The following is a 22,500-nucleotide window of genomic DNA, read 5'->3' on the forward strand; positions in this document are numbered from 1 at the left end:
AAAGCCAGTTTCGTGACCAAAACCGGTCTCGAGTACTACGACACTAGCCATAACATACCATAAAACTGCAAAATATGGTAAAATATGGTACTTGCTCTGCAAAGTATATTTTACAGGCTAAACTAATTAAAGGTGCACTATGTTTTGTTTTATAACTCAAAAATACCTAGAAAAACAAACATTCTGACTGTGAGTGGGGTCGCCTCTCCACAGATCTGACCTCTTACTTGGTCCGGTTTAGTCTCCATGAAGATAGAAAGGTTTAATGCCATACTGTGAAACATTTTTGACAAAGCAGTAACATCAACATGAGGAAAAGTATTTAAGGGACCCTCCAGGAGAAAAGTTGCACGTTGCACCTTTTAACTTTGGCTCTTGAATGTTTCCTTTGCAGATGTTGAGTGAAGAGAAGAACTACTCATGTTTTGGCTTATTTACCTGGACTCCTATACATGACTTGGGACTGAGCACTTTTAAATGATGACTGTTCAAAGCTGGTTTAAATCATTAGAATTCACAAATCTGCATAGTGGGAACAAAGCTAAAACAAATAATGAACCCTGAATTGAGAGACTTGGAGTTGAAAAATAATGACTCAGCTACTCTTCTGTCCTCACATAACAGTCTCTTGCCAAATCCGCTGTGCTTATGTCAGATAAGGTTATGCTTTTCCAAATAAATATTTCTTTTAATTAGGCCTGTCACATTTTAAAGGTGCATTGTGTATGTAAACTTTCTTTTTTTTTTTTTTTTTTCATCTGATACTTTTCTCCATGGAGGTGTTTTAGTTTTGTCTGGAATGTTTCACAGTATGGCATTAAACCTTTCTATCTTCATGGAGACCAAACCAGATCAAGTTACAGGTCAGATCTGTGGAGAGGCGACCCCGCTCACAGTCAGAATAACAGTTTTTCTAGGTATTTTTGAGCTGTAAAACCACCTGAATAAATGTAAAGTGGAGCCGTTTAATGCTATACTGTGGAACATTCCTGGCAGAGCAATGACATATTCATAGAAACAAGAAAGTGCTGTATCCCCAAATAAAAAGTTACATAGTGCACCTTTGAAATCACAAAAAATATTCAAAATGTACTGCAAAAAATAGCATAATGAAACTCTTTTTACATTTTTACTTTGTTTATATCTGTAATGCGTTATAAAAGTTATTACAAATCTTAAATCTTATCTCATAACCAAAAAATAACCAAAAGTGCAAAGAAAATGTACACACATAACATTTCTGAAAGTTATTTCTGAAGTTTCAGTCTGTATCTGTCTCCATGGAGATGTTATTGCTTGCCTGGAGTGTTCCACAGTAGTGTCGTAGTATTCGAGACTGGTCTTGGTCTCGAAACTCGCAGACTCGACTGCGTTTGGACTTGATCTCGTCACGGTCTTGAAAGTGCTTGGACTCTGTCTGATACTCGACGAGTGATAAATAGGAGATAGATTTATAAAAACATTGATATATATGTGCCAAAATAACTGAGAATATACAAATAAATGTCAAAAATTACAAAGATGGTCTTGAGTTGGTCTCGATGGACCTTGATCTTGATGGGCCGTGGTCTTGTTGGGCCGTGGTCTCGATGGGCCGTGGTTTCGTTGGGCCTTAGTCTCGATGGACCGTGGTCTTGATGGGCCTTGGTCTGGATGGACCGTGGTCTGGATGGGCCTTGGTCTCAATGGACCGTGGTCTCGATGGGCCTTTGTCTCGATGGGCCTTAGTCTCGATGGCCGAGTCTCTGGGCCTGATGGGTCTTGGTCTGGATGGGCTGTGTCTCGATGGGCCTTTGTCTCGATGGGCCTTAGTTCGATGGGCCTTAGTCTCGATGGACCTTAGTCTCGATGGACCGTAGTCTCAATGGGCCATGGTCTGGATGGGTCTTGGTCTGGATGGGCTGTAGTCTCGATGGGCCTTTGTCTCGATGGGCCTTAGTTTCGATGGGCCTTAGTCTCGATGGACCTTAGTCTCGATGGACCGTAGTCTCGATGGGCCGTGGTCTGGATGGGTCTTGGTCTCGATGTGCCGTGGTCTCAGTCTTGGCCTTTAAAAGTCTTGGTCCTGACTTGGTCTCGACCCTCAGAGGTCTTGGTCATTTCCTGGTCTCGGGACCCTGTGGTTGCGGACAAGTCTTGGTCTCGATTAGTGCGGTTTTCACTACAACACTAACTAGCTCTACTTCTCTTTTTATTGCCTCTCTTTTCATTAAATTACAGGTGGTTTTATACCTCAAAAAATACCAAGAAAAACAGGCACTGCCTCCCCACAGATCTGACCTGTAACTTAGTCTGGTTTAATGTCAATGTAAGGTTTAATGTCATACTGTGAAACATTCCAGGCAAAGCAATAATCCACAGAGAAAAGCATTTGACAGGCCATCCAACCTCCTGCAGAAAAGTTACACAATGCACCTTTTTTTAAGCACAATTCCTTCTCCTCTCTTCGTCTGGTTTGGTTTCTCAGATCAGATCCGGCTTTACCAAACATATATTCGTGTAATCCCTGTGTATTTACTAGTATATGCGTCTCTTCTACCAGTCCTTCTCCCTAAGCACCACCGCTGACGATCTGACTCCCAAACATTCGTTCAAACTGTTGCAATTAAGCATATTTTCCTGATTTATTTTTCTCGCCGTCGTCTCCTTCTCCTCTCCTCTCCGCCGCTGTTCGGCTTCTCTCCGGAGGATTTGGCGGCGCGCGAAGCATTGAAGTTTTACCTTGATTATACATATACCGAGGTTCTGAATGGAGAAGCGTGGGCCAGGAGTGTCTTTGTTGCTGAAGGACGAGCAGAGGTGACTGTATGGGGATGTAGATGCACAATACTAGCGGGGCTGCATCTAGCTTTTCATTGTCAGCGGTTCCCTGGCACCCCTTAAAAACATAGCCCTAGCTGAAACTAATTCCCCGTTCCATGTATTTCCATTAGTTTTATGCGACAAGACCTATTCAAAAACTTTGCCTGCGCTAAAATATAAACCGTAACAAAACATACTCTCATCAACATGGACATGAATATAGAACATGATATAAATATGTTTCACTCCAATAAGTCATTATTTTGATCGTAAAAGAAATAAGACACAAATAAAAATCTATACTACGACTGTAACTAAATCAGCTGGGGTGAATAATGTGGTGAAATCAGAATAACAGTATTTTTTTGAGTCATATCATAAAGGTCTTGTTTTGCACGAAATTTACTCTTGTGAGCTTTAAGCCGTGTTATAATGTTGTTATCTCCTCAAAAACAGACCTGGAGTTTTGTTTTGTTTCATTTGTGTCTTGAGTAAACCTGGATTATTTGTCTGTCTTCATCTCCAAAGCTCAAAATGCTCTGGTCCACTTCGCGATGTCAAGAAGTGGTAGGTTTCAAATTAGCGTCTCCTTTTACTTTTAGTTTAGTAGAGATTGGCAATTCCAGGACTGAATTCATCCAAATGATTCTAGTGAAGGTGTATGGAGTTTAAAAACACAGTGGAGCATTTTCTGTATAACCACATGACATCACAAAGTGGAACAAAGTGTAATTAGAGAAAAGAACGAATGAAGCAAAACACAACTCCATGTCTGGTTTTGATGAGGAAAAACATTATAACGTAGGTCAGAAAATAAAAATGTGGGGCTGTGGGAACATATAGGTACACTTTCATTTCCTGTAGTAAAACTTTTTATATTTTATCATGTATAATTTAAAAGTACATGCCGTAACTTTCCTGGTAGAGAGTAGGCATCACCTGCTTGTCTCTATGGAGATGTTATTGCTTTGTCTAGAACAGACATGTCAGACTTAGGCCCAGGGTCCAAATTTTGCCCGCAATATAATTATATTTGGCCTGTGAGATCATATCAAATAAGTATTAGAGCTGGTCCACTGACTACAGATACAAGCAATACAGACGTTATTTATTTAAAATTGTGTTATTATTTTATAGTCAGTGTTTGAGCAAGGAAAAGGTTTAACATTACATATCTCGAAAGAAGAGAAAACATCCAGATGTTCTTGGAATTTTTCAGTAAATATTTAGTTTGGCCCACGAATTAGTCCCAGTTTTTAATTTTGGCCCTCTGTGAATTTGAGTTTGAAACCCCTGGTCTAGAACATTCCTCATGGCATTAAACAGTGTTTCCTTGACAGCAATTGCCTCCTGCCTTGACTACATCCCTCCGAACCACGAGAATCCTTGCAAAACTACAGTCGTCGTGTCCTGGTCCTCACTCTCCATTTCTCTCCAGCGACTAGGTCAGGAATCAGAATACACTAGACTCTTTGCAAGAACCCAGAAGTGCGAGTCCGGGCACCAGTCAATCAGCGAAGAGCCATATATTCTGAGTTGGCAATAATTCCCGAGATCGAGGATTTAAAGCCGAAACAAAGAGAATGTTTGGTGAATTTTATCAAGGGGAAAGACGTTATTGCCCTTTTTACTACGGATTTTGGGAAAAGCTTAATATACCAGTTAGCCCCGTAAGCGGCGCATTACATGTGCCACGACCAAATAGCAGCGATTGGTTAAATAAAAAAAAGTACCCACCTACCATCGAGCGAACAAATCCTAATGCTGCGAGGTCAGACGTTTCCACGACGTGAAACCAGCTGATGAATCCGGCTAATCTCCACAACCTCGATTAACCAGTTTTCTGCGTGGAACTCTGTTAAACCTTTCTATCTGTATGAACACAGGCAGGTGGCACTAGAAGGCCAAGTTACAGGTCAGATCTGTGGAGATGCGAGCCTGCGCTAAGTAAGAATGCAGGTTTTTCAAGGTATTTTTGATCAATAAAAACACCTGCAATTCAGTAAATGCTGGATGCACTTTGAACACCGCTCTATCAAATGTTTCAGACAAAGCCGTTACATCTCCATGGAGACAAGCAGAAAAGTTACACAGTGCACCTTTAATGTGTGTCTCAAAAGCTTTACTTGGCATAAAATACGTCTATTCAAAACACCAGCAGCTAAACGCCTGACAAAAAAATGGTAGCAATAACAGTCTCAAATGCTCAACTATGAAGTGGAGATAATTTGACCACTGAAATTGGTCGAGGTGGATCGCCTTTAAATATAATAAGGAATAATTCAGGGCCCCAGAGAGTTGAAAAAAGAGGCAGGAGACTCAGGATTTCAAATGCAAGAGAAGTTTATTTACCATCAGGAACCAGAGACATTGGGACGGTATTGCCTATTCAAATCTGTCCGTGCTTTAAAGGTGCACTGTGTAACTTTGCTGAAGGGTCCTTCACCTACTTGTCTCCATGGAGATGTGCCAAGAATGTTCCACAGTATGGCCATAAACTTACGAATCTCCATGGAGACTTGAAAGCCAAATTACAGGTTTGTTTTGTTGACCTGTCACATTTTAAAGCCACATTGTGTAACCCATCAGAAACTTTTCTCTGTGGAGCTGTTATTGCTTTGTCTGGAATGTTCCACAGTATGGTATTAAACCTTTCTATGTTCGTGGGAACCAAATCGGATCAAATTACAGGTCAGATCTGTGGAGAGATGACCCGCTCACAGTCAGAATGTCTGTTTTTATATGTATTTTTGAGCTATAAAATCACCTGTATAATTTGATTGAATAAATGTAAAGTGGATCTGTTTAATGCCATACTGTGGAACATTCCAGGCAGATATCCATAGAAACAAGACCAAAAAGTTACACAGTGCACTTTTTTAACCACAAAAAATATAAATGTACTGCAAAAAACAGACAGCAGAATAAAACAGTTTTTAATTTTTTACTTAGTTTACATTTACAGTGAGTAATAGAAGTTGTTATAATTCATCATCTGCTTGTCTCCATGGAGATGTGCCAAGAATGTTCCACAGTATGGCCATAAACTTACAAATCTCCATGGAGACTTGCAAGCCAAATTACAGGTTAGTTTTGTGGGCCTGTCACATTTTAAAGGTGTATTGTGTAACTTTTCCAGTGTGGTTCCTATCAGATTTCTCCATGGAGATGTTATTGCTTTGTCTGGAATGTTCCACAGTATGGTATTAAACGTTTTTATGTTCATGGGGACCAAATCGGACGTATTCATAGAATCTCATCTAAAAGTTACATAGTGCAGTTTTTTAACCACAAAAAGTATAAATGTACTGCAAAAAACAGACAGCAGAATAAAACTCTTTTTACTTTTTTACATTTATAATGAGTAATAGAAGTTATTACAATTAATCATCTGCTTGTTTCCTTGGAGATGTGAAGAATGTTCCACAGTATGGCCATAAACTTACAAATCTCCATGGAGATTTACAAGACAAATTACAGAGACGCAAATTACAGAGACACAACCCCACTCATAGTAAGAGTAGATGTTTTTAAATATATTTTTAAGTTATCATAACACCTGTAGTTGAATAAATGCAAGACAGAATCATTTGTAGGGAGTATTATACCTCTGATAGCGTAGGACCGAGCCGGAGCTGTCCTTGATAGCGCAATTTCTCTATCAAATTTGATGTATACGAGCGAAGGGCACGCGTTTTGAGAGCTGAAGAGGGAGATGGAAAAGTATGCAGATTTCTGAAACATATGCAAATGAAACAAAACAACTCCAGGTGTATTTTTAATGAGTATATAACAATTACAAGTTAGCTTAACATAATAAAGGCGCACAGATAGGTAGTGTATCAAAACAGATGACTTGAGTACGTATCTCCTCTGGGTATAAGATGCTAAACAAGACTGCATTGTTGAAAACGATTTGAATACAAAATGTTGGCTTCATCGATGAGTAATATTACATGACATTCTCGGTGTCCTGTCACTGACTAAGAGAACAGAACAATCGCTGACTAACACAATGATGAGAGCTTTTGTCTTCATGAATCATATAAAACTGTTGTCTGGTAAACCTCCAAACTTATCTTCAGACGCAAGCCACGTTTTTATTTCTCCTCATCCGCCTTGATATTGTAAAATGAGATGTCCCCCTCCCCAGACACCACCTCTTCCAGCTCCTCACCTTTTTGTGTCTCGATATGACACTGAAGCCCTAAAAGTGTTGCCTTTCAACCATATATATTTAAATTGACATGGCTAACTCACTAGCCGCTGTGTTTCAGATAGGAAGTGATCGATTTTGGCTCAGATTTACTTAAAACTGAAAAATTGTCACCCCTTTCTCTCTGACTACTGCAGTGAACCTCGTCATTTTGGTGTTAAAATGTTCGTATTAACCCGCTCTGCATGATCCTTGGTGTTTTTATTTTGTTTGTAAATAAAACAGCAAACCTCGATGAGCTTCATTTGACTGGAGTTGTTTTAAACTACCGTATTTTCTGGACTATAGGGTGCACTCATAAGCCTCCAAAACCATCAGAAAACGAGTGCGCGCCCCACAATCCAGAGCGCCTTATACACGAATCCACTCGTGTGTCCCAGCACGACTTCAGTAAACTACAAACACGCAAACACGCACGGAGCAGACGGCGACCGCACAGCGAAAAACACCCGCAGACACACTCATCACTCCACACGGATGAGGAATGGAACGGAGGAACGAACTGAAAAAGCGAGTGCAATGTGCCACTTCTAGCCACAACTGAACAACTGAGTCACTGCGAACACGCCGACAATCCAGCGGTCCCAGACAGCACCCTCCCTACACGCCACAACTGAACAAAGCCCAGAGTCACCGTGAACGCGCACAAACAAAGTCCCACTGACCCATCAAACTGTTGTGTTTCGTTTAATGAGCCTTATAGTCCGGTGCAGTTTATTTGTGAAAAAAAGTTTGAAAATAGACCATTTAATGACAGTGCGCCCTATAGTGCAAAAAATACGGTACGCGACAAGTCACATTACAGGTCAGATCTGAGAAGAGACGCCCCTATTCACAGAAGGAATTATTGTATTTTTGAGCAACAGAAACATATGACAATGAATAAATTCTAGATGTTATAGTACAGGAATGCAATGATCCAGCTTTTACAGTTCCGATACCGATTCCGATACTATGGATTTAAGTGTCTGCGCTGTTATCGGTTGATATCGAGTATGAGCAGAGACTGAGAACAGCATTTATTTCCAAATCCCAAATCCACTTTATTTCTATAGCACATTTTACAAACAAAGTGCTGCACAGAGATCATAAAATGAAGATGACAAAAAGGTAAATTGCTAATATTTGGTCATACCACTCCTAAAACAATAAAACCAGTAAAAGCAATAAAGCATAAAAGCAAAAACCCATAAAAATCTGAAAACGGCAGTAAATAAAATTCCCTTTAATCAAAAATAAAATAAGACAAAGCTGATCATAAGATAAGATAATCCTTTATTGTCTCCCATGGGAGAAATTTGTCTTGGGACAGGGGGTAACATGCTTTATCAAAAAAACAGGACAACACAACACAAAGCAGCACATAAACAAACACCATAAAACAAAGTAAATATGAGACCAAGTATGACCACGAGTGATGCACCAACAGGACCCTTAAATTATCCTTAACAGGCAAGTACTTGCATTCTTCTGTTCTATTAATTATTGCACATTCCCTAAGCCTATGTACAGTTTTGATTGCACATTCCTTAAGCCTATGTGCAGTTTTGATTGCACATTCCTTAAGCCTATGTGCAGTTTTGATTGCACATTCCTTAAGCCTATGTGCAGTTTTGATTGCACATTCCCTTAGCCTATGTGCAGATTTAATTATTGCACATTCCCTTAAGCCTATGTGCAGATTTAATTATTGCACATTCCCTAAGCCTATGTGCAGATTTGATTATTGCACATTCCCTAAGCCTATGTGCAGATTTAATTATTGCACATTCCCTAAGCCTATGTGCAGATTTAATTATTGCACATTCCCTAAGCCTATGTGTAGTTTTAATTGCACAATCCCTAAGCCTTTTATAATTATTTTTTAACTGCATTATCTGAGTTTAGCAGTTTAACAGCTAGTGGCACAAAAGAATGTTTGAATCTGTTCAGTTTACAGTTTGGGACCCTGTACCTTCTGCCTGATGGCATCAACTCAAACTGACTGTGAAGAACATGGGTTGGGTCATTGATCACCTTCCTGCCGAGCTTCCTCACAGTCTCCTCAAAAATTTGCTGAAGTGAGCTTGGGGCCACACCCATTATTTTACCTGCTCTTTTAGTCAAGGTAAAATCTGCGCTTTAAGTTTGACTGAGAGGTTACCAAACAATGTTGACATCATGCAGCTGTTATCTCTCAAGTAACCACAGTACAACTTTGTATAAATAAAAACTCTATCATTATGAGACTTTGTGGGCCAACTACAGCTAGTACATACACCAGTTTATATTTCCAATCAGGATATTGTCTGAACTGATAATTAGAAGCTGAAATCTGATCCCGCAAATTTTATTAATATCAGCACTGCTATCCCTATATTATATGTAGGATATGTATATGTTTAATGTCAGTGTTTCCCATAGCACTTTATAGTTAGGGCGGCCGCCTTGACAAAAAGTGTCCCCCGCCTTAACTACGTCCCTCTGAACCACTTGAATCCTCACAAAACTAAGGTCGTTGCACGAAATCTCCGCACCCTCCCTGCTCCTCACTTCTTCTCTGCCCCTTCCCCCCAAAAGCACTGCCTTGCCTAACCAATTTTCTGTGGGAAACGCTGAATGTCACAGTATGGAATATTCCAGGCCAAACATAACATCTCGATGGAGACAAGTAAGTAGCGTAACCCGTAGTATTTGTAAGTTCACAAACTCACGAGAATCCATCTTGAGGTGCTTTTGCTGGACAGTTTAAATTAACCCCCGCAGTGTTTGGCCCAGTCAGAGCTTCTGTGGCACGGGGAGGAGTTTCAGGAGACGTGACGACAGCCCCGAGCGCCAGGCCTAAACTGGATATAAGGTATATATGGGTTCAGTCAAGTGGTAACGGAGGGAAACAGGAGCAGATTTTTTACATTCAAATAGCTCTTATTCAGAAACTAGAGGGACTATTGAAATAAGTAAAGTATCAGAATGTAGGAAAGAGTTAACACTCCAACAGGGTAAAGTTAAACCTGTGATATTATTTCAAATTGTTGACAAAAAATTTAAAAACTCATGTTGGTAACGGAGGGAATGAAATATGCAGCACTTTTTGGGCAATAAATATAAACAGTGATAACTCTTGGTTCTCACTTACATATCCTTAACAAACTGGTTTGAATATTTGCTTCATATAGTTTTCTACCATATGGTACAAGATTAGGTTGAAAAACCTCTTACTTTTTGAGTAATGAGATTTTTTATTAAGAAAGGTCATGGTAACGGAGGGAAAAGTAACAGAGGGAAAATTGAGCAAACAAGTAGAAGGTGCATGATTTTACATAATTTGTCATCTTTTTTCTTCCAAATACTTTAATATTACTTCAAAATGAAAGGAAACTATTTCAAAAAAATATGTCAGTCCTTCCAAGCTAATTTTTATTATTTTAAATATATATTTTTTGAAAAATCATGTACCTTCATCAACAGTTCAAAGATGGAATAACACAAGATATGATGAAATACATCCATTTATTTACATGATTTGCAGGTCTTTGAAATTTGGGAAATAATTTTTGTTCCATGTTTCATACATGGTCTGTTTAAAACGTATGTAACTTTAGAACTAAAAATGGTACAGAAAAAAGGTAAACAGTTTCATAAACTAGAGTACATATTCTATCTGTTGAATACATTTTTATATCAGATGCATTAACTTGAATTTTTGGCCTTGCTGTTTACTTCTGCTTGACCAGGCCCATATACAGTCTGTGGCCTTCACCAACCAAAACAAACATGGTGGCGCTGACGGACGGTGATGGAGCCTTGTAACGCCCTTAAAGCACAAATTTCTATCGCAAAAACGGCTAAATTTATTTATTGACATCTTCCCTCTCCAGTATGACACTTGTTTTGGTTTTACCTGCTGCAAGTTGGATACATCATTTTGACAGGTTTGCCGTGATTGGCTAAAAAGAACCGGGTGGGTGGCACTTCGGTGTGTTTGCTCAGTCAGCGCGAGGCGTTCCGCTGCAAGTCCTTTTTCTAAACGCTTTTAGTGAGAGCCGTTCCAGATGGAAGAACTCAATTCAGAGTGATATGCTTTATCAATCTGGCATGACGCAGGTTATAAGAAGTGGACCCTCCATCAGAAAAGTTGCGTAATGCACCTTTTAAAATGAAAATCAGTGTTATTTATGTAGTTATTCTTTGGTTTTGCATACACTCTCGGAGCCTGTATGGATTTGACAGTGGACTGAGGAACGCCGTACGGGACACACCACTGGATGCTTTAGCTGAAGGCAGTTAGTCTCTCTGTGCTGCTAAACGCTCCTCTCTCTCTTTCTCTTTCTCTCCCTCCTGAAACTGGAATTCCTAGCGCTCAGTTCCCCCCATTTGGCAAGCACTTGTGAAAACAATTCCCCAGCTTTTAGTCACTCCGCGGATCCAATTGCCATTTCCACTTTGCGGCGAGTGAGAGGCAGAAAGAGAGGAGTTTTAATCTGGTTGGACACATGCCTTGGCCAGTCGAGTGCTGTTGAGATATTAATATCTTATGAGAGCTGTCTGGCAGGGGAGGATCACCGGGTCTGTGTGTTTTTGTGTTTCAGCGGTGACACAGGAGGAGGAACAGGAGGAGGACGAGGAGGAAGAGGAGGTGGGAGACAAAGTGGAACTAAATGAAGACTTTGTGAACATGTGCAGAGAAAGGGCTGGTCCTTTCGCTGCAGACACTTCCACAGATGCTTTGGCCCAGAGAAAGATGGAAACCAACGCGGAAAGTAAGTCAAGCAAAACTCTCACCATTTATACATACATTGATTTTATTGATTAAGTTCTATATTTTTTCTTTATTACACACTTGGTTATTTATTCATGAAGTGAAACTGCTTTGTGTGATTGAATATTCATTAGAGACTGACCATTACGCATTTTGTTATGACCTCTGCCGATATTTTTGGGCTGATGCGTAGTCGATTTAGTCAATTTTCCCGAAGTTATCAAATTAAAATTCCCCACAAACTCATCCATTTCATCATTTTACTACAAACTGTGAGTCCAGTGCAGTCACATTTTTGCAGTACCCTTTTTAGACTTAATGGTAACTGCGTAACTTTTCTGGTGCAGGGTCCACTGATGTCCCGGTATGGCATTAAACGTTTCCATCTTGCCTTTACTCAATAACATGGGTTGTTATTGACCTACAAACTTGCTTTCTTACTGTGTGTGGGCTCGCCTCTCCACAGATCTGACATGTAACTCTGACCCTCTGGTGTCTTCGCAGAGATAAATAAGTGTAATGCCATAATGTGGAACATTCCAGGCCATATCTCCATGGTGAGGAGCAGATGACAGACGCTCCACCAGAAAAGTTACACAATGCACCTCCATGTACTGCAAATTTCTCTGATCTGGCCAAGATTTTAAAACTTATATCAGGTTATTTGTCTTGTTTACAGATTTATTATTTACTTACTAGACCAAAGACGGCTTTATTCTAGTCTAGAGGTAGTTTATTTTAAGATAGCTTGTCAAGTAAAATGGTCTTGCTGCATGGACAGATAATTTCTCTACTTTTAAGGCATTTTCTGATTCTGAAATTTTGGCCAAGCTTTTTTTTGCAGTGTGTAACTACAAAACAGCTTTGTATAAATGCAATTTCAAACATTTTGAGACTTTCTGGGTCGTATTACATCAATTTATCTGTCCAACCAGGATATTGGCAGTATGTATATTTGGAAGCCGATATTCGATCCAGAAAATTGTTCAGTGTCGGCGCAGATATCTGATACTGGGGTGTAACGATATCCGAAGTCTTACGATACGATATCGTCACTTTACGATATTTATTGCAATATCGTGAGAAAGGTATGATGGAGAGGTTCACGATTAGGGATGTAACAATATCCTAATCTCTCTGTACGATATTTTCACGATATACATCTCACGGTACGATATTTGTTGCGATATTTTGTGCAGGCTTATAAACAAAACTGTTAATATGCTACTTTTTCCTCTTAAAATGCCTTGACAAGACTCAGTCCAAAAAACTAAGACTTAAAAGTGCTTAGAACTGCTATTTCTTCATGTAGTCTACACTGAAATGGAGCAAAGGATCATGGTCTATGTAGTTCCCTCTGTCTTTTTTTAGCTATTGCTGCACCATAACTCTTAATTTAACGTGAAGAGACTTGTAATTCCATATATATTATGATTGTCCATGGTATTATTGTGAGAATTTGACAACGATATTTCGTTTATTGTTACATCCCTGTCTGATACTAATAAACAGAAAAGTGCATCTCTAGTCAGGAGAACTAAACTGGAAAATGTCTCTACTTAATGGAAAAGACATCTTAGTATGCAAGTCACTTTAATATGTGACTTGGGAATCAAATCTCAGCCAGTCTCTGTAACATTTGGGCCTGGTAATAATCAACTCACGAGATTATAGAGAAGCTCTTGGTGTCGGTCCAAAGCTTAGAAAAAAAGGAAAGCGTTGTACTATAAAAGATTGTATTGTACATCCTTTAAGGTGCACTGCTTAACTTTTCTGGAGGAGGGTCCGCAACCGTCTCGTCTCCATGAAAACATTATTGCTTTGCCTGAAATACCCCACTGTATGGCATTAAACTTATCTATCTCTGTGACAAGACAAGTAGGTGATGCCAAAAGGCCAAGTTACCGGTCAGATCTGCACACAATAATAACACATGATTTTCTAAGGCATGTTGTGCAATAAAAAGTAGAGCCTGACTGATACGGATGTTTTTGCGGCCCATATAATACCGAAAATGGGAGTTGGAGCTTCTGATATAAAAGCTGATATATTTAGTGATGTAAAAATTCACTATAAATCTTTTATTGATTATAAAACTTAGGTCTGGCTCTACTGGATTTTATACTGGGTTTATTTAGGTTACATTTATTGTTATTCTGTCTCTTTAAAGTCATATTTAAAGGCAGTAGGTTGGCCTAATGGTATTTTTGCATGACATTCTAGCCAGTAAACAAAGTAAGTAAACCACCACTATCAGCCTTTAGCGGTAAATTAATTATGCGTAAATGCTGATCATTCACACCTCTATTCACAGCTCATTTACATAGAAAGAACGGAAAGTAGCTTCAAAAACTGACACATTTGTTACACTCACCGCTCATACAGGGACCTCTCAGATCACAAGTCTTTACTAATAAGTGTCTTTTCAATCCTGTCTCAAAACAATAGTCCGTAAATAAAATATAATCCAGAATGTTGACAGCAGCTGCGTGTGTAAACAAGCGCATGCGAGTGACATGACTCTGGGGGTGTGTTCAGTACGGCATCACAGACACAGACAAATTACTCCACAGATAAATACTGATGCTCCCCCACATATTAGGACATTTATCTGTTTGTAAATTGGATTAAATGGACATAATATAGAGAGACTAAACTTTATAACGAGGTATAACATGCCCACGTGGACTAAGAAAGATTGATAACTTTAGTTGTAGTAGTTTTATTCAGTCATTTTGCAGCACTACAAAACAAAACAAAACATAGACTACAACCCCATGGATCATGACCGAAAGGGTTTAGGCTGAAGTAAAAAGTACTTATAATGCCAAACTCTATTAAACAATGAGAGAATTTCACAAAAGGAAAGCAGCGCATGGACAGCAAGTTTACAATTTCACTTTTATATAAAAGACAAAATATAAATTAAAACAAACAAAATTAATATAACATATATGCATAATTCATTCATTCCAGAGCTCTATATCTTCCAAAACATAACGCTTTATACTCTGTTTTTTTAAAGCTTCTACAGTGTACAGTGTTTTTTTTTTTTAGTTCTTATCTTTATTTTTTAAAGATGCCAGTTTTGTTTTCGTTTATGGTCGTACAAACCAACAATAATAATGACAAAGACGACACAAAATCCATCGTCCATGACCACATCAAAACAAAATGTAATGTTAAAGAAAAGTATGTGTTTAGTCAATATTCATGTATGTGTTTAGTCAATATTCATGGTTTATTATATGTAGTCTTCTAGGTATTATATATATATTTATTATATGTAGTCTTCTAGGTATTTCTGTAAGATTAGATTTTTATATTTTAATGCCATACGGTGTTACAATCCAATCCAAACAAAGCAATAACATGTTCACAAAGAGTAGAAAAGCTGAATAGTGTAGCTTTAAAGTATCTATCTTATATCAAATCAATACAGGAATCATCGCAGTGTTGATGTTGATTTAAAGGAAAAGCAAACTGTAGTGAAGTAAATAGCTCACCACTCATATGCATCTACTCCCAGTCAGTAAAAGTGCTATCGGGGACATCCCTATCTTTATTTGAACCAGAGTCAACTCCACAGTCAGCATTTGTGTTTGGAAAATATGTGAGCGAGTTAATATCTGTGTATCTCTGCCAAGTGCGCTTCCTTCAGCCAAAAACCATGAAACACTCATAGTAAACAGACCTCTCTCCCTGCAGACTCAAGCCAATCCTGCAGCACGACTCCTATGGACTGAGCCAACCGGGACCTCGCCCAAGTATTCTCCACGTACTGCCGACATCTGACCCCGAAAGCCCCCGAATCTCGCCATGACCTCGGAGCTGGAGAGCAGTCTGACCTCCATGGACTGGTTGCCGCAGCTCAGCATGAGAGCCGCTATTCAAAAAACTGACCCCGGGCATCACTACCACCACCACGGGCACCACCTGCACGGGCCCCACCACCTCATCGGGCACCAGCATCACGGGACGGGCGCAAAGAAGATCGCGCACCTGGACCAGAACACCACGCTCGACCAGGAGGAGGCGGCGCAGCACAGAGACGGGAAACCGCCGTACAGCTACGCCAGCCTGATAACCTTCGCCATCAACGGGTCGCCGCGGAAACGCATGACCCTGAGTGAAATTTACCAGTGGATCTGTGATAACTTCCCCTACTACAGAGAGGCGGGGAGCGGCTGGAAGGTAAGGGACTTTTAATTCATACAAAGTTAATGTAATGTAGACAATGTGTGATAATTTTAAAGGTGCACTTTTTGGTTTGGGGGTCCGTCACCTGCTTGTTTCAATGGATATGTCTGCCTATCTCTGCCTGGAATGTTCCACAGTATGACATTAAACAGCTCTACCTTACATTTATGTTTTTATTCAATTACAGGTGGATTTGTAGCTCAAAAATACCTAGAAAAACAGGAATTCTGACTGTGAGTGGGGTTGCCTCTCCACAGGTCTGACCTGTAACTTAGTCTGGTTTGGTCTCCATGAAGATATGAAAATTTAAAGGGGCAGTCCCGAAGTTTTAGACATAGGATCTCATTTCCTAGTGAGCCAGAGTGTTGGAGATGTGTGGAGACACTTTTTAAATATTCCATCCAGTCCTTGTATTTGCAGAGGTCGAAGTAAATCTATTACTACACCAGACTTGTTGATGTAAATGTCTGTGCCGATAGAATAATATTTGAAATAAAACTAACCTTGCGTCGCATGAATCGTCGCATCTTGAGGGACTATTTTCTCAGCAGCGGCGGAATTTTACTTTGCCGGTAAGATTGGTGCTAGGTGATATCAGTCCGCCACTGACAAAGTTTCTATCAGGAAGAACAACTCACTGCTGCTGCTCAGACATCAATCCTTCAAATGCAAGGTTGGTTTTACTTTTAAAATTATTCTATCAACACAGACATTCACATGGACAGTCTGGCGTAATAATAGATTTGTTTCGGGTGTTTTGTGGAGTGGGTAAGACTGTTTTTAGTGGCAGGATAACTATGGACCATTGACATGCACTAGCACCAGTGACCTAGCAAATACAAGGACTGGAAAAATGTCTCCAACACTCTGGCTCACTAGGAAATGAGGTTCTATACCCAAAATTTCGGACTCCCCTTTTGAAAGGTGCACTTTTTGGTTGAGGGTCTGTCACCTGTTGGTTTCTATGAATATGCTCTGCCTGGAATGTTCCACAGTGTGACATTAATCAAATCTACCTTACATTTTTTCAAATACATGTGGATTTATAGCTCAAAAATACCATTCTGACTGTGAGCGGGTTCGCCTCTCCACAGATCTGACCTGTTACTTGGTCTGGTTTGGTCTCCATGATGATATAAAAGTTTAAATCCAAACTGTGTAACATTCCAGACAAAGCTTCTCCATGGAGAAAAGCATTTGATGGACTCTCCACTAGAAAAGTTACACATTGCATCTTTAAACAGACAGCAGTTGTTTTTCAAAAAAGTTTTAGGATGAACCACAATGGAGAAATAAGCCAATATCTTTAGCAAATAAACTTATTTCTTTGGACTAAAGGTTTCATAATTTTTTTTAAAATGTTGGACAAGCTAAAGAAATTTGAGAAACCATGATTCAGCGTTCATTGTACTTTAAAGCTGCACTGTGTAGCTTCTGCAGGGTTCGTCACGTGCTTGTCTCCATGGAGATGTGCCAAAAAATTCCACAGTATGACCATAAACCTAAGAATCTCCATGGGGACTTGGACAAGGCAAATAACAGGTTAGATTTATGGAGAGGCGAGCCCACTCACAGTAAGAATGTATGTTTTTCAAGACATTTTTTGTTGTAAATAAAATGTTTGTTATAAAGACTCGGAGTTGAATAAATACAAGACACTTTAGTTTAATTTAATACTGTGGACAATTTAAAACAAACAGGTTGTGGACCCTCTCCAGAAAAGTTACACAGTGCACCTATGTTATTATTAGCGATTGTAAAGGTGCAGTTATTTCAACAAAAAAAAAAAAATCAGAATTGTAGTTTTTTTGTGTCACTTATAATCCACACTTTTAAAGCATATAACTCTTTGGCTTAACTTTTAGCGGTTCTCAAAATGGAGGCCCACTGGTTGCACAATTGCTTTGTTTCCTCATTAAGAACTGGGTTTGTTTTTGTCAGTCCCATTTTGTGTTGGGAAGTGAGTCAGAACTGTGTTAATGAGTGTTCGTTTAGGTCTTGATTTAGTTTGACAGGTTTAGGTAGGCTACTGTTTATGCCTTTGTTCCCTTTTTCTTGCTAATCTTGTCAGGAAATGACAAACACATGTGAATATGGATGCAAATCAGATCAATCACACCTGAAAACACCTCAGTAGGAGTTGTCACCTTCTCACTTTGAAATGTATGTGTCCTCTGGTCATCTCAGGTGATATAAACTTTGTAACATTCAGATGGGAAATGGAGAAGGGACATACTCCTGGGGAGGGCAGGATGTTGGTCTCTGGGTAAGGGCAGGCCTGGACCCTGTCCATATCATGATATTGTCATAATAAAATCACGGTATTAAACTGTGTGTCTTTAGGCAAAAATAAGAATTTTCAGTCTGCTCCTGTGACACATAGTACAGTAAACTACATTGGCCATAATCCTTTGTGGTCATGTCATTGGCCAGTGCGCCCATTGTGGATGCACCAGTGGCTTTTAAGTCTGACGTCTAAAAGCATTTTGGGTTTGTCGTGACATGAAATGTGAAAAGAGAACAGGTGACGGACAAACAACAGACAATATGCAAACACGGCCAGTGCACCGTGCGTACACCTCGAGAAATACTAACAACACGAGAAGTCACGTGATAAGCCAACACGCAGAAAATTTTCAAGAATGTGTTCAGAAAATCAAGTCGGGGCAAAAAAAACTATACATGAAGCATTTACAACAGCGCTCCAGAAATAACGAAATACATCACAGAATATATAGCGAGTGATTTGGATCAATTTTCCACAGTTGAAGGTGTTGGGTTTAAAAAGTTTGTGGCTAAACTGGAGCGAATTACACAATGCCATCACATTAAAGTTTTTTTTTTTTTATTTCCTACGAGGAGGACTCAGATATACATTGAGTAATAATGTGTTTGATGCAGCTTTGTGCACATTTGTTGATGTTTTACATAAAATAAACTTAAAGCCACATGGTTCATTTACATAAGCCTGAAAAAAACAGCTCGCTCCTTGAGCACTGAGGTGGTTCAGCTTCTGTTGGACTTACTCTGCGAGGCTCCTGACTAGGGATGGGCATTCGATGAAATTTTCTTAATCGATCGTTGGAAGAATTAACGATCGATTATCGTCATTAACGTTTTTATATTAAAATGATCATCATTATTATTACTATCTGCACTACTAATCTGCATAAATAAATTCAACTTTACGACATATAAACCGTAACCACTCTAGAGCCACATCAGTCCGTTTGACATTATAATGTGTTTAATTCAGTTTTGTGCAACTCTCACAGAAATGAAACTTAAAACCACATCGCTAATTTGCATAAACTCAGCAAAGATAAAACTACAGCTCTTGTGTCGCTGATGCGGTCAGTTTCTGTCGGATTAACAGACATGATTCAGTGGAATACAGGTTAGTGTGACCATATTTGCGTTTGTCAAAACCAGGACACCGTACGGGAGGAGGGAGGTGGGGACTCGTCATCGACATTGAGCGACTCTCACCTGGTAAAGCTTTTTCCCACTGGACACCGAAACATATGTGCTGCTTTATACACTGTGCACATGGACTCACACTTGTCCCGAACGCAACGGAAAGCGTGGAATTTCTTGTAGAAGTCATCGTTAAATACGCATTTGTGCTTCGGTACGCTGCAGACTGACCGACTGTTTGTGTCTCGCTCCTTCTGAGTGCAGAGACACATGTACACACCTGTTTGGTCACACTACACACAGCAACCTACATTCGGTTTGTCGATTAAAATTTGCGTAATCGATGAAATTCTTAATGATCAATTATCGATTAATCGATTAATCATGCCCATCCCTACTCCTGACTATACTTTTATTACAGTTGTTTAGTTGTTACTTGAATTTTGCACATTAACTTCAAAGGCTGTCATTGGTATGAGTATGACAATAAATGTTGTACCAAATAACCGGTCAAAGCATTTTGTAATGTCAGTCTTGTTTTATGTATAATATTGTAATATCGTGAGCCTCCCCACCATATCCTGAGCTTTCCCACGATATCGCAATAAATATCGTACCGTGACGTTCTTACCGTGGCAATATCGTATCGTAACGCTTGAATATCGTTACACCCTAATTATTTATCATCAAGAGATATATAATTTTTTTCCTACAACATTAGTTTTAGTGCAGCAAATTTGATGCGATGAACAGCTCTTATATATCACAAATCGCAACAGTTGGCAATAAAACGTAAGGAAAACATAACGATCCGAACTGTATCGCACCCAGCTGTAGCCGCCACTGTCTCCTTGTTTTTTAATAATACACTAAAATCAGATTTAGTTATCGCCTGCAACCACACACACACACACACACACACACACACACACACAAACCCTTTAGTGAACTGCGTATGATTGGCACCTGCACTTCTCCCCATTCAGACGCCATTATTAAATCCGTATGTAAATGTAGCTATGCAAATCCTTGGCTAATGTGAGCACAGAGGTGGCACTGATACCGCCAGCCGAATGAATAGGTCCCTATGGCTGCGTCTGGGGGATTCTCTGCCTTATTAGCGAATAAGCAGTAGATGGATGCTGCTCCTCCACTGACACATTGAAAAGACTGTCTGCAAACGCTCAAATCAATTCATCTTTTTGAGAACGGGGACATATTTCTACCACTCATTATTTCTCATATTTCCGAGCTTTTTTACTTCTTCTTCTTCTTCTTCTTCTTGCCTCTCATACAAATGTCATGCCAAAGAAATCTAGACAAAAAGGTTAGGGGACAGGAAACCGCTTGTCTTGGCAGAGAATCCTACCTGCATGCACTCAATTAGTTTTCCTTTCACAGCGGTGTTAGAGGGACGCACTGCCTTGTCTTAGCGCCTCATATTGGGTTGCCAGGTTGGTTCAGTATCTGGTAATTACAAGGTGCGATTCATTGATTCGCGTGTGCCGCTGCATTCAGGTGGCATCATTAAAAAGCAAGGTGCCAAAAAGAGGTGGCTTTGTGGTTTGGACTCATATATTCCCTGGCTTCGGATTGTGTTATTAAAGTTTGGTGAGAGATGTACTAAAGGCCACGGTCTAAGCAATGATAAATATTCATTCATCGTCGTCTTCTGCCTCTTCGTGCGCCTCCAGTTTAAAGGTGCACTGCGTAACTTTTCCACCGTGGGTATGATATTGCTTTGCCGGTGTGAGATAGTATTTTGACGAGGGGTGGGCATGTTTAGTCGAGTAATCGATAATTGATCATTAAGAATTTCGTCGATTACGTTAATTTTTAATCGACAAACCGAATGTGGGTTACTGTGTGTAGCGTAGGGGGACCAAACGTCCGTTCTTCTCCAGACATGTCCGTTTTTCACGTCCTGTCTTGGCCGTCTGGGTTTTTTTTTTTTTTTTTTATAAAGTGATGCAAATGTATGGATTTTCATTTCGTTTCATTGGGCCATTAAATTTAGCGGCTCTCGTAGCTCTCTGCACTCGGAAGGAGCAAGCAGACACAAACAGTCGGTCCGCCTGCAACGTGCCGAAGCACAAATGCGCATTTAACGATGACTTGCAGAAAAAACTCCCCGCTTTCCGAGACAAACGGGAGGCCATGTGCACAGTGTACAAAGCAGGCACATATGTTTCGGTTTCCAGTGGTAAAAAGCTCACCAGGACACTGAAAAACATTAAAAAGCTTTGTCAGGTGAGAGTAGCTCAATGTCGATGACGAGGCTCCACCTCCCACCTCCCGTACGGTGTCCTGGTTTTAACAAGCGCAAATATGGTCACACTAACCTATACTCCACTGAGTCGTGTCCTTTAATCCGACAGAAGTTGAAGCACATCAGCGACACAAGAGCTGTTTTTATTTCTTCGCTTAGTTTATGCAAATGAGCCATGTGGTTTTAAGTTTCGTTTCTGTGAGAGTTGCGCAAAGCTACGTTAAACACATTATAATGTCAAACGGGCTGATGTGGCTCTAGAGTCGTTACAGTTTATATGTTATAAAGTTGAATTTATTTATGCAGATTAGTAGTGCAGATAGTAATAATAATGATGATCATTTTAATATAAAAATGTTAATGATTAATCAATAATCGATTGCTAATTCTCCCGACGATCGATTAAGAAAATTTTATCGAATGCCCATCCCTAATTTTGACCCACAAAATTTATTGACCCCGGGGTCAACATACAGCTATAGTAAAGTGACCCCCCCCATAAGATTTTGACTCCCCTGACTTTTTTCTTTAGTAGTTACTTATCTGATCATTATTTCTCATGTAATTTACTTTTATTATATATTGCTACATATTCACTTTCTTTTAAGGTATTTTAAGGAATGTTTTGATGGATAACGACTTGGTGTTTTGTGTAAATTAAACGTATTGTTAAAATTGCATATACATAACACTCTTGTCACTTTTTATATTGTATTTTACATTGTTATGGTTTTTAGTTTGCGATGTTCAGATGATCCTTAATCATAATGTCAATTTAGGCAATGGTTTGTAAGGATAACGACCTTGAATTTAGTCATGTTGTGTTATTAAAAACATATTGGTGGGTCAGATTATTAT

The 22,500-nt window shown here is 39.5% G+C and overlaps 1 protein-coding gene across 1 annotated transcript in view; it reads left to right on the top strand.

The window, feature by feature from the left end:
* Positions 1 to 22,500, top strand: part of LOC110158802 (forkhead box protein J3-like) — a 205,808-nt gene that overhangs the window by 27,521 nt on the left and 155,787 nt on the right. The window contains exons 2-3 of the mRNA XM_055165668.1: positions 11,587 to 11,757; positions 15,465 to 15,950. Of these exons, the coding sequence (XP_055021643.1) occupies positions 15,576 to 15,950 (375 nt within the window). The 5' untranslated portion in view covers positions 11,587 to 11,757; positions 15,465 to 15,575. The remainder of the gene's footprint in view (positions 1 to 11,586; positions 11,758 to 15,464; positions 15,951 to 22,500) is intronic.

The sequence above is a fragment of the Boleophthalmus pectinirostris genome, unplaced genomic scaffold, assembly GCF_026225935.1.
Source record: "Boleophthalmus pectinirostris isolate CB_2022bp ecotype Guang Dong unplaced genomic scaffold, ASM2622593v1 HiC_scaffold_8, whole genome shotgun sequence".
In the NCBI taxonomy this organism is placed as follows: domain Eukaryota; kingdom Metazoa; phylum Chordata; class Actinopteri; order Gobiiformes; family Gobiidae; genus Boleophthalmus; species Boleophthalmus pectinirostris.